The 12,680-nt window shown below is 40.4% G+C and overlaps 1 protein-coding gene across 9 annotated transcripts in view; it reads left to right on the top strand.

Annotated features, from left to right (window-relative positions):
- SMYD4 (SET and MYND domain containing 4) overlaps window positions 1-9,530 on the top strand; it is a 74,866-nt gene extending 65,336 nt beyond the window's left edge. For 8 of the 9 annotated variants that reach the window (XM_077165489.1, XM_077165491.1, XM_077165488.1 and 5 more), the window contains 6 exons: window positions 596-778; window positions 3,840-4,003; window positions 5,157-5,289; window positions 6,131-6,247; window positions 6,453-6,576; window positions 8,658-9,530. In XM_077165489.1, coding sequence (XP_077021604.1) covers window positions 596-778; window positions 3,840-4,003; window positions 5,157-5,289; window positions 6,131-6,247; window positions 6,453-6,576; window positions 8,658-8,811 — 875 coding nt within the window. In that variant the 3' untranslated portion in view covers window positions 8,812-9,530. Of the gene's footprint in view, window positions 1-595; window positions 779-3,839; window positions 4,004-5,156; window positions 5,290-6,130; window positions 6,248-6,452; window positions 6,577-6,989 lie in introns of all 9 variants that reach the window. The other variant, XM_077165492.1, reaches the window with a different exon arrangement.
- The last annotated feature ends 3,150 nt before the right edge of the window (window positions 9,531-12,680 follow it).

Here is a 12,680-nt window from a genome sequence, read left to right as displayed (position 1 = left end):
TCCAGTCTGTCACCTGTCTCTTCTGCCATTGTCAAAAAATCTACCTCATATTTTCTCCTGTTTATTAATTCTCTGATTATTCACTTTTATGACCTGAGAAACTGCATAACTAAGCTGGTTAGAACTGTGTCTAAAATAGGAGCAAATACGCCTGCATCAGAGTACAAAGAACTCACATAGGAATATATAAACACATGAGCTTTGGTACAGAAACAACTTCACTATTTTTCTGTTGTAGGTACTCTGTTTTCCATGTCCTCATGAACATTATGAAATGTCCAGCTGAAAAGCTCCCTATTGATAATTCCTTTTTTATTATTATTTAATAAATTCTCATCTTTGGATTTTTTGTGATATTGAGAGACAATGGTTAGGTTCCAGGATGCCAGTGAACTTTTTGTGTGTTCATTCACTTTGCTTCCTAGGCACCAGAGTTAGCTGAGTCATGTTCCCTCTGATTTATATTGAATCCGGCTGTGGAACTATGACTCAGATGGGCTTCAGGCCCAATTTCTTAACTCATCTTCTGAGGAATGGATGGTGAGACCAAGACTAATGTCCTGACACATTTTCCTTTTTCATCTTGTTCTTTCAGGATCTAGAGAGAGCGTCATTACTGACAGCAGGCAGGTACGCCTTGCCACAGGCCTCTTCCCTGTCGTCAGCCTCCTGAACCATTCCTGCAGTCCCAACACCAGTGTGGCCTTCATTAACACTGCCGCCACCGTTCAGGCATCGCAGCAGATTGTAAAAGGGCAAGAGATTCTCCACTGCTATGGTGAGCTGTGCTTCCTCACTCCTGTCATTGCCCTTTTCCAGCAGAAAAGGACAGGATGGATAAAAATGAACAAGCCATGGTGTAGGTGCCTGCACCTGGAAGAGGCAGTCCGTCCTCGGCATATGCACGCGCACCCACACACGCAGAAAAGGCCTCTTTTTATTTTTTTGAAAGGCCCCTCTTTTACTCGGCCCTTTTTGAGCCTAGCTATCATGAATCTTACAGCTTAATCTCTAAATGCCCTGTTTAGAAAATGGGTCCTATTCTGAAAATGGGCGAGGCACAACTTCTTGGCTTCTTTTTCTTCTGTCCCAGCAACCTGGAAGCTAATTTCTAAATCTAGTCTCACACATATTTTAATAAAGGTACCTGTCACATGATGAATAACTAACCAGACCCTCTGCTAAACTGAAGTTTTTTTCTGTTTGTGGTTATTTTGTTTTGTTTTGTATTTTTTTATTTTTATTTTATTTTCGTCTTCTTCTTTCTAATTTTTACTTTTCTTTTTTCATTTTTATTTTCTTTTTCTATGTAAATTTATTTTTTGTATTCTTTGTTCAAACCCTTAAGTCAAAGGCTATTTGTTAGCTTTTAATATTTTTGTTGCATTATCTTCACACATATATAGCCCATCTAAAGTATGCAATCCGTGGCTCACAATATCATTATATAGTTGTGTATTCTTCACTGTTCTAGTTTGCTAGCTGCCCGAGCGCAACACACCAGAGATGGATTGGCTTTTAATAAAAGGGGATTTATTTTGTTAGTTCTTCAAGGGAAAGGCAGCTAACTTTCGTCTGAGGTTCTTTCTTGCTGTCCTTCTCTCCAGACCTCTGGGTTCCAACAACTTTCCCCAGGGTGATTCCTTTCTGCATTTCCAAAGACCTGGGCTGAGCTGCTTGGACTGTGCTACGTTGTGCTCTCTCATTTAAGCACCAGCCAGTTAAATCAAGCATCATTCATTGCAGCAGGCATACCACCTAGCCAACTGCAGGTGTAATTAGCAACAGATGAGGTTCACATACCATTGGCTCATGTCCACAGCAACAAAACTAGGCATCTTCACCTGGCCAGGTTGACAACTGAATCTAACCACATTCACCATAACCTTTTTTAGAATATTTGTATCACTCCAGAAAAAGAAATAAAAAGAGAAAACTCATACATCCCATCCTCCTTAACCTTCCCTCTCATTGACCACTAGTCTACCCATTTGTTTTTACCTGTTCTACCCATTTTTTAACCCCTTATCCACTCCCCATAATTAATTTATTTTTTGTCCTTATTTTTTTATTCATCTGTCCATACCCTGGTTAAAGGGAGCATCAGACACAGGGTTTTCACAATCACATGGTCATATTGTAAAAGCTGTATAATTATACAATTGTTTTCAATAATCAAGGCTACTGGGACACAGTTCAACAGTTTCACATACTTCCCTCTAGCTACTTCAATATACCATAAATTAAAAAGTGATATCTATATAATGCATAAAAATAACCTCCACTCAACTCTGCTTAGAATCTCTCAGCCACTGAAACTTTGTCTCATTTCTCTCTTCTCCCCTTTGGTCAAGAAAACTTTCTCAATCCCATCATGCCAGGTCCTGACTCATCCCCAGGATTCCTGTCCCATGTGGCCAGAGAGATATACACCTTTGGGAGTCATGTCCCCAGCGAGGAGGAAGGGCAGTAAGTTTACCTGCCAAGTTGGCTTTGAGTGAGAGACCACATCTGAGCAACAAAAGAGGTTCTCTGGGGGTGACTTGTAGGCATAATTGTAAGTAGGGTTAGCTTCTCCTTTGAAGAAATAAGTTTCATAGCAGTGAACCCCAATCAAGGGCTCAACCTATTGAATTGGTAGTCCCCACTACTTGCAAGAATATCAGGAATTCCCCAGATGGGGAAGTTGAATATTTTCTCCCTTCTCCCCAGTCCCCCAAGGGGACTCCCCCCCCCATTATTTATTTTTATTCCATATGTTTTACTCGTCTATTGATAAGGTAGATAAAAGGAGCTTCAGATACAAGGTTTTCACAATCACACAGTCACATTGTGAAAGCTACATCATTATACAATCATCTTCAAGAAACATGGCTACTGGAACACAGCTCTACCTTTTCAGGCAGTTCCCTCCAGCCTCTCTGTTATGCCTTAACTAAAAAGATGATATCTATTTAGTGCGTAAGAATAACCTCCAGGAAAACCTTTGAACTTGGCACTTTATTTTGTCTCATTTCTCTCTTCCCCCTTACAGTCAAGAAGGTTTTCTCAATCCCTTGATGCTGAGTCTCAGCTCATTCTAGGATTTCTGTCCCATGTTGCCAGAAAGGTCCACACCCCTGGGAGTCATGCCCCACGTAGACAGGGGGTGGGTGGTGAGTTTTCTTGTTGTGTTGGCTGGAGAGAGAGGCCACATTTGAGCAACAAAAGAGGTTCTCTTGGGGGTGACTCTTAAGCCTAATTTTAAGTAGGCTTGACCTATCCTTTGTGGGGTTAAGTTCCATATGAACAAACCCTAAGATTGGGGTCTCAGCCTATAGCTTTGGTTGTCTGCACTGCTTGTAAGAATATCAAGAATTCAGCTCCCCAAGGGGACTTTGCAAATCTTCTGCCTAAATTACTCTGGGATATATCGGGGCATCACCCTAACGTGTACAAACCAACAGAATCTCCATCCCTATTCAAGATTCCATGTAATTATGGCGTTCGAATAAACTGACCATACAAGTTAAATTAAGTAATTTGCTACCCAAAATATAAATTTTGCACCAAATAAACATCCCTTCTGTGGTCTCACACAGAAGTTGATGTTTTAAAATATGGACCATATGGGCGGACCACGGTGGGTCAGCAGGCAAGAACGCTTGCCTGCCATGCCAGAGGACCCGGGTTCGATTCCCGGTACCTGCCCATGTAAAAAAATATATATATGGACCATATCATCCTTTACCCTGTGTTCTGATTTATCTTAGTCCTATCCAGAGCAGAAACTGAAAATTCTTAAATAGCACTTAACTCTCTCTCACTTTAAATATGGGCTGAGGGTGTTCTCTCTGCAGGGCCTCATGAGAGCCGGATGGATGTTGCTGAAAGGCAGCAGAAGTTGAGATCTCAGTATTTCTTTGAATGCAACTGCCCAGCTTGTCAAAATGAGAAGCATAGAACTACTGCAAGGCCCAGGTGGGAAGCATTCTGTTGTAACAGTTGCAGAGCCACCATGCAGGTAAATCTCCTCTCCCCTCTCTTCTCTGCATTTCCTGGAGGTCAGTTATATAAAACAAAACTTTATAAATCTTTAGCAGGAAGCCATGTGGGGAGTTAAAAGTGCTGAGGGCATTAACATCTCTTCCCTTTCAACCAGTCTTCCCAACACATTGATTGTCCACTAAAGAAAAAGTAGGGAGAGATTGGATTTAGTCATCTTTCACTTGGAAATGACAGAAAATCCCACCTAACCTGGTTTAAAGATAAGAAAAAAAAAAACTGGAAATTTAATTGCTCAAGTAAGTCACTAGAAGTCCCATGATATGACTACTTCAAATTTAGCTTAATCCAGGAGCTCACATAATGTCACCAGGACCCAACTTTTCTCTTGCCCTGCTCTCAGCTCCATTTTCTCTCTTAACCCTGTCCTCAGGCAGGCTTCTGGTGGCAAAATGGCTACCAGCAGTTCCCGCCTCCTGTGCCACTCTGGGCAAAATTCAGTAACTGTGGTTGGAGGAAAATCACAATCAAATAACCTTGTTCTAGCCATTTGGGCCTGGAGTAGAACAGATCTAAGCCCCATCTACCTGATTAGCCATAAGGGTACTGCTGATGGTGGGGGGAGAAGATCCTCGGGAAAAATTGGGCATCTGTTACAGAGTGGGGCCTAGGTACTGGCATCAAGGAAAAAACAAACTGATTTTCCCCTCTGCCTGAAGATACAAGTTTTCTTTGGGGGGAACATAAATGGAATGAAGAGCTGGTGTGGGAAAACCAAAATTGCAAATCCAAATTCAAACATAGTACTTTACCCTAGCACCTTTTCCTATTGGTTTTCTTTTGGCCTTTTCTTAACCACTAGAAATATTTCTGTCATGCAAAGTCCTTCCTGGTCCAAAAGAGAGATAAGAGAGAGGCTGTAGAGATAGAAAGAAAAGCAGATTCTATGAATTTGTCTCCAAAATTAAATCTCAGGGTGGGATCCAGCTACCGTTTTTAATTAGAATCATTGCTATCAAACCAAATTCAGTCAGGCTTTAATCGTGATGTATTATTGCAGGAGTCTCTTTCTCCCTAGAGTCAGATCCTGTGGGGCAGTACTATAATACAGGCACGTGCTATGTTGATAACTGAATCAGGGATGGGAATAAAAACAAAATTGACTTCCACAGGGAGATGATGTGCTGAGCTGTGGCAGCAGATCTTGTACAGAATCGGTCAGCAGGGATCACCTGGTCTCTCGGTTACAGGGCCTTCAACGGCAGGTTGGAGTGGCCCAGAAGCTTCTCAGAAGTGGTAAATTAGGTGAGACTGGCTCCCTGCTTTGGTCCTCCAGCTCCCTCCCTTTTATTCATTCTGAGATCATCTTGGACTCAAGGATACCCAGTAATGATTGAAGAATTGAATTTAATTATCCCCATGCCAGCCACAAGATGGCTGTGTAGTCACTGAGACCCAGATCAGCTCAGTTAGTGTGGTGTCCTTGAAAAAGGACCAGCTGTTCTCTTATGGATCAGATCGCTAAGTGAAAGTTCCTATGATAACTTAGGGGTTATCTCTAACATTCATGAGCTTTGTACATTTCCAGAAATTCAGTGTCATTTATTTTATTTCCAGGGCCTAATGACCTAACTTCTTAAAAAGTTGGTTCTGCCGTCATCAGCTCAAGTCTCTTCTAGAGAGCAGTGGGATATGTACCCAATGGATATGAGTATACCACTTTTTTTTTTTACAGAGTTTCACATTCATGTGAAAGCTCTGCCTTAGAGCTTGATGTCATCATGGGAATGTACTGACTCTGTTTTGTGGAAATTGACCTTTTAACTTAGATTTCAAGAGTTGAAAGAAATAATGACCATAAGTGGAATGTAGAGCTAGTTGTGTTGAAAAGCTGAAGTTACAAACCCAAGGTCAATTGGAGGCTTTACCTACCACCTTTTTATGTTGATGAAAAAGAAAACAGAGAAAAATAAGAGAACAACAGCTTTGTTGGAACAAAGAAATACAACATTGCAAATTGATGACAATATAGGGAGACTAAAGGGGGATTTCCACATTCATCCCAGCTGTTTTAGAATTCAAGAGCTGTGTTCTCATAGGACTGGGTTCGTGTGTGTAGTAAGACTATTTTTATGTGAATTGATAGAGCAAGCCATTCAGCAGTTGTTGGAATGCCAGCGTGATGCTGAGAGCTTCCTGTCAGCAGAACACATCGTGGTGGGCAGAATTGAGGATGACCTGGCCCAGGCCTATGCTGCCTTAGGTATGGCATGTGCCTTCATTTTCTACTCTGAGGAACAAGTCTACCTGGTGTGATTCACCATGACCCTGGCCTTGGCTGGTTACTTATCTCTTGGTCTCTAAACTGAAGCTGTTTTCCCTTCCATGCGACTTTACTTATCCTGAAAATATTTAACCACAGTAAGAGTATGGGTCTTTTCTGAAACAAGGCTTTTCTTTCCTTGAAGGAGACTGGGGAATGTCAGCTACCCACCTACAGAAGAGTCTCCGAATGGTTGAGGTTCGCCATGGGCCATCTAGTATTGAAATGGGCCATGAACTTTTCAAACTGGCCCAGGTCTTTTTCAATGGGTAAGTCTTTCTCTTGTTTCCTAGCACTTAACCAGGGCACATACTGTTCTGTCTTTTGTTAGATACGTCTGTGTATTACTTACTTTTTTCCTGTTCTGCTTTTAAGCATTTTGATACTTCTTTATTTCACCTTTAAGAGAAATCCTTGCCTTGTTTTCCTGACAAGATTGAAGCTTTAGAATTTCCTCCTGAGAGATACTGGGAATGCTCTTAAACCTGAAGCGAGTTCCCTAGGGAGAACTGGCCCAGCAGCCCTACCCACCCAGCATCACAATATTCCTTCTCATTCCTCTCTGGTTAATCATCTCTCTCTTCACCCTCTCATTCCCAGCATCCTCAACCCCAGGGTGTCTGCCCTCTCCCTACTCTGCATCCTGTTCTTTTTTTTTTAAGATTTTATTTTCTCTCTCCAGGTAGAAAGGGTACAAAGCTGAAAAATCTTAACAAAGGTCTGGAATTCTCCAGCCTTCAAAGAGATGGACACAGGCTTTTCAACACTGGGTAACAATCAAATCAAGTGCACAATAACAGTCATGTGGGACCAGATTGGTTTTCAGGAAAACAAAAGGTGAAAAACTTATTTGGGCTGTGTGAGGTACTTGGTTAAAATGGTCATCTTTTAGGAACTAAGGCAAGTACCAGAGCAAGGCAGTTGGGAGACAACGAATCAGCTTCTCTTGCACTTTGTCCAGCACTTTGTCTAGTACTTCTGTTGTCAAAAGCAGCTTCCCATTGGCAAAGTTTATTGTGGGTTGTCCACGTCAATGTAAGTAACATTTTCCTCAGTCAGGATAGTTAGCTGCTGGGGAAACGTTCCTACCAGACATGGAAGTTACCAGTCCCCTGTTGGAGATGTCCGGTTAAAATGTGAACCAAGCCAAGGGACAATGTCAGGCTGACATCAACCCAAAACTTACTGTCTAATGGCATACATGGCTCTTGACCAATCCTTACCCATATTGGAAATCATTCTGGTCTGGTTCATGCTGACAGTAAAACTTTAATTATTAGTCTCCCATTTTTTTTCTCCAAATTTGCTTAGCAAACCATGAAACTCTTCAAAGCACGTGTTTCCTGTACTAGACAGGTCAGGGAACCAAAGGCTGGGGATGTATGAATGAGGCTCCCTTGGTGACCCAGTGGAGTTCACCTCCTCTTACATCCATTTTGTACCCTCCAACCACCCTTACCACATAAGGTAGCGAATTGTGGGTTCCTGGGAAGGAACGACATTGAATGAAACCTGAACCCAAAACCTTTCCACAGACAAGCTATCAATGAGAAAACCGTATTCTTTTTAAAGCAGTGGTTATCAACCAGGGGCACTTTTGTCTCCCAGGGGACTTTTAACAGTTTGGGGACATATTTAATGATCATTACCAACGTCTAATGCATAGAGTCCAAGTAGTCTAATGCTACTGAATACTTTATAATGCAAAGGACAACCCCACCACCACCAGTACAGAGAATTTCAGCCCAAAATGTCAGTAGTGTTGAGGTAGAGAAACCCTGCTGTAAAGTTTAAAAGGAAGGAAAAGTAGGGTTGGTGAGCTGCTCCCACATCCACTTTTGCCACTGAGATTATTGGGAGTCCCTAATTTCAGTGTGTCTGGATGCAATACCTCAGCCTTGACAAGATGGCCACAGGTGTATGTTGCTTTGACACAGTATTTGGAGTGTGATCCTAAGATCATGAACGGAGGGTGGACCTCATGCCTGAGACATAGAGCCAGCCCATTTGGCCAGAGAGAGAGAGAAAGGGACTATAGAGCTAGATCAGGGGTTGACTTTGGTATCCTAAGATGGAGACTCCTGAGTAAAACCTTGGGGTTAATATCATATTAAAACTTTTAGCTTTCCATGTTTCTCTAGATCCTGGAATTTTTATACTTCTTTTCCATAACTTTTTTCTCAAACTCTGCCTTGCACTGTGCTTGTGAATGAATCTTATCTACCCTTCTACATTGTAAGATCCTTAAGAACAGAAATGGTCTTATGTAACTTTTCACGGGACGTATGCACTCAATTATGTTTGCTTGATTGAATAAGTGTATTAACTTCTCTTACCTCCTTTGGTTCAGGTTTGCAATACCTGAAGCTCTGAACACAATACAAAAGGCAGAGAAAGTTCTGTCGGTACACTATGGCCCATGGAATGATGAGATTCAGGAGCTACAAAAGATGAAATCCTGTTTGTTGGACTTACCTCCCATCCCTGTTGGACCTTCAGTATAGGGTGCCAACAAGACTTTGACCCACAGGAAAGGAACCCATGAAAGATGAGTTTAAAGAGGTTCTGTTGCTGCCAAGCTGTCACCAGAAAGAAGAGGATTTGCCTTAAAGTCAAAAGCCTAGTGTATGAGGAGAGGGAAGCACTTCAGTTGAAAAGAAATGCTCACCTATTTTGATGAGTGTTTCTTAAAATAATTAACTGTCCTTCACCAAAATCTCCCAGTTCCCAGAAAAGACTTAAACAGGTATCTGGAGAGTCCAAGCTCTTTAAAATGATTTTAACTGTTCTGCAGGCATCTGGGTTTTCGCCTCAGATTTTGGCTAGATTCCATCTCACTAAATCATGATAGTTAGTCTTCTTGAAGCATTCCTGTGGTTCCTAGTAGGAATGAAATGTTACGTACCACTCCAGTGGGAACCTCAACTCCTCATAGTTATATTGTAATTTAGAAATAATTATAAAGCAAGTGAGGTTCCTTACCTCTAGAGACACACGTACCTATATATATAGGTGCCTGGTCTAATCCTTTGTTAAAACTGGTGGAATGTAAACTGTAAATAAAGAAATAAGATGGGGTCATCTTAATGTTGGGAAATTTCTTCTTGAGATGGTAACTCTAAACATATTTTCTACCGATCTTTGTCCTTGTTATCGGCTTTCATTCTATACTCTAGGCAAACTCACTGTCAAACACAAAATTAAACTTCTAGTAATGATTTTATATGTGTGCCTCCTTTCTCAGTTCTTCTATTTATTAGCAAGCCTGGAAGGAGACTTTTATCTATGAGACATTTCAAGCTGGCAAATGAAAACAGACCACATGAATACTGACAAGGAAAAAAATCAGAAGATGCTGAGGAAGTGGGTATTGCTGCTTGTAGTTTCAAACTTAAGAGACAGACAGTAAGGATGACAGTTGTCTTTCATATAGCTATGTAGCTATAGTCCAGACCTCATCCAGGCAGAAGAACAGAAGACTCTGAGTCTGAACCCTGGTTGCCGTATTTCCCCTGATGACCAAGCGATCCATATGAGCTAGTGGGAAAAAATGCTAGGTCTATACTGCTTTGAAAGCATGCCCACACTGGCCATGCCCAAGAAGTGCCAGTTGTTACTATAACTTTATACTCAGGAAGTGAATTTCTTTTAAGGTAGCTGAGTGTTTGGAACACAGAGCACAGTTAGCACTCAGACATTTGTTGAATTAAGGTCAGGATTTCATTTATCCTTCTTTCTACTAACTCATTGTGGCAAGACAATAATCAATGAGATATTTAAATACAGCCTTTTCAAGAAAAAAATTAGTCCAGTGGGCAGTTTCATAGGTACTCTATCCCAAACACTTGGCATGTCTCATGTTCCCAAAGAGGCTTTCATGTACTATGTAAAATAGGCACGCTTCATTTAAAAGAATGTGTTTAGAATTTTTACATATCTGATCCTGCTTTTATTCATACTTGAGAGCTTTCTTTAAATGTTTTGAAAAGAATTATTTCCTAAAGTTATAGATTACCTCTCTTATCTGTCCATGTGTCATCCTATATTGTTACATGTAACGTTAACTTAAATGGAAGATACCTGTGCTCACATTAAAACCTAAAATCTGATGCACTGATTGCGGGGGGAGGACATGTCTTCCTGGGGGGTATTATTGGTCCTAGCATATGAACACACCCAGAACAGAGAAGCCGTCCCCACATTACACAATGCAGATATACAAAAGTTCTTGTGAATTGTGACTTTCTGTAGAATTTAGATTAGAACCATACTGTAAATACAGGGCCAGCAAATTCTAAATGGCAGTATGTCTTCATATTGACTTTAACACAGCTCAAAAGAGGAGAAAAAACAAGGTCACAAAGAATAACCCCTCCCTCACACCATCTACAAAATCAACTCAAAATGGATCAAAGGCCTAAATATATCAACTAGAACTAGAAAACTTCTGGAGGAAAATGTAGGGAAGTATCTGCAGGACCTTGTGTTAGGCAGTGGTTTCTTAGACTTTATACTCAAAGCACAAGCAACAAAAGAATTTTTTTCTTCTGTTGTTTTGATGGGATCTCATCTAAATTAAAAATTTTTGTGAATTAAAGGACTTTATCATGAAATTAAAATGATACCTACACATTGGGAGAAAATACTTGGAAAGCACATATCCAATAAGGATTTAATATCCAGAATATCCTTCAACTCAACATCAAAAAGACAACCCAATTAAAAACTGGGCAAAAGACTTGAATAGACATTCCTCCAAAGATGATCTACAATGGTCAAGAAGCACATGAAAGTATGCTCAACATCATTAGCCATGAGGGAAGTGCAAATCAAAACCACAAGATACCATTTCACACCCACTAGAATGGCTACTATTAAAAAAAATGGAAAATTACAATTGTTGGAGAGGATGTGGAGAAATAGGAACTTTCACACACTGCTGGTGGGAATGTAAACTGCCCCTGTGAAAGGCAGTTTAGCAGTTCCTTAGAAAATTAAGTATAGAGCCAGCAGTCCTACTTCTAGGTACATACCCAAAAGAATTGAAAGCAAGGACTCAAATGTATTTACACACCAGGGTTCATAATGACATTATTCACAATTGCCAAAAGATGGAAGCAACCCATGTCTATCAGCCGATGAATGGATGAACAAAATGTGGTATATGCAGACATTGGAATATTATTCTGCTGTAAAAAGAAATGAAGTTCTGGGTGGGCCACGGTGGCCCAACAGGCAAGAATGCTTGCCTGCCATGCCAGAGGACCTGGGTTCATTTCCCGGTGCCTGCCCATGTAAAAAAAAAAAAGAAATGAAGTTCTGATACATGCAACTACACAGTTGATGAACCTTGAACACGTCATATTGAGTGAAATAAGCCAGACACAAAAAGACAAGTATTGTATGATCTCAGCGATATGAAGTATTTAGAATAAGCAAACTCAGAGTCAGAATCTAGAATATAGATTACATGCAAGGGGAGTAGGAACTAGGGAATGAAGACTTAAATTGTACTATTTTCATTTGGGATGTTAAGTTTTGGTGATGGATGGTGGTGACAGTAGCACAACATTATGAACATAATTAATATATAATTATATATTTCAATGTGTAGGGAAGTTTTAGGTTATATATATATGGTACTAGAATAAAAATTTAAAAACAAAAGAAGAATCACCTAGGAAGCCTCATAAAAATACAGAGAAAATTTTCAGATTTTCTAGAGCAGAAATGAAGCCCAGAAATTATTAAAATCTTCCCAGGTGGTTCTGATTAATAGCCAGTTTTAGGAATCAGAAGCACTTGACTAATCATCAGTATTTGGGTGGTATGGCTAATAGCTGTGCATGCATTCAGCATACATTTATCAACCATCTAATATGTATTGGCTCATTGGTGGGCCTTGATATACAAAGAAAAATAAAATATGGTTTGTAGCCTCAAAGGGTTCACCTTTCAAGCAGAAATGTTATGTATTAAATCATGTCCCCAAAAGACATATTCAAGTCCTAAACTCCAGTCCAGCAAATGTGAATGTATTTGTAAAAAGATCTTTGACTATGTTAAAATGAGGCCAAATTGGATTAGGAAACCACAAACTGGACTAGGGGACTGGATTAGAGTGGTCCTAATCCAATATGACTCGTGTCCTTATATGCAGATTAAACTACTTCCTAAATTAGGAAGTAGGAGACAGACAATCATGAAGAAGGTAGGATTGAGTTGTGTCACAAACCAAGGAACATGGATTGCTGGCAAACCAGCACCAGAACCCTACAGACTTCAGAGGAGGCAAAACCCTGCTGACACCTTGACTTAGACTTCTAGTCCCCAGAACTGTGAGACAATAAATCTCGGTTATTTACATGAAAAA

Source organism: Tamandua tetradactyla, chromosome 6 (genome assembly GCF_023851605.1).
Source record: "Tamandua tetradactyla isolate mTamTet1 chromosome 6, mTamTet1.pri, whole genome shotgun sequence".
Classification (NCBI taxonomy): Eukaryota; Metazoa; Chordata; class Mammalia; order Pilosa; family Myrmecophagidae; genus Tamandua; species Tamandua tetradactyla.
The sequence above is the reverse complement of the archived record's forward strand: the minus strand, read 5'-3'. Positions and strand labels throughout refer to the sequence as shown.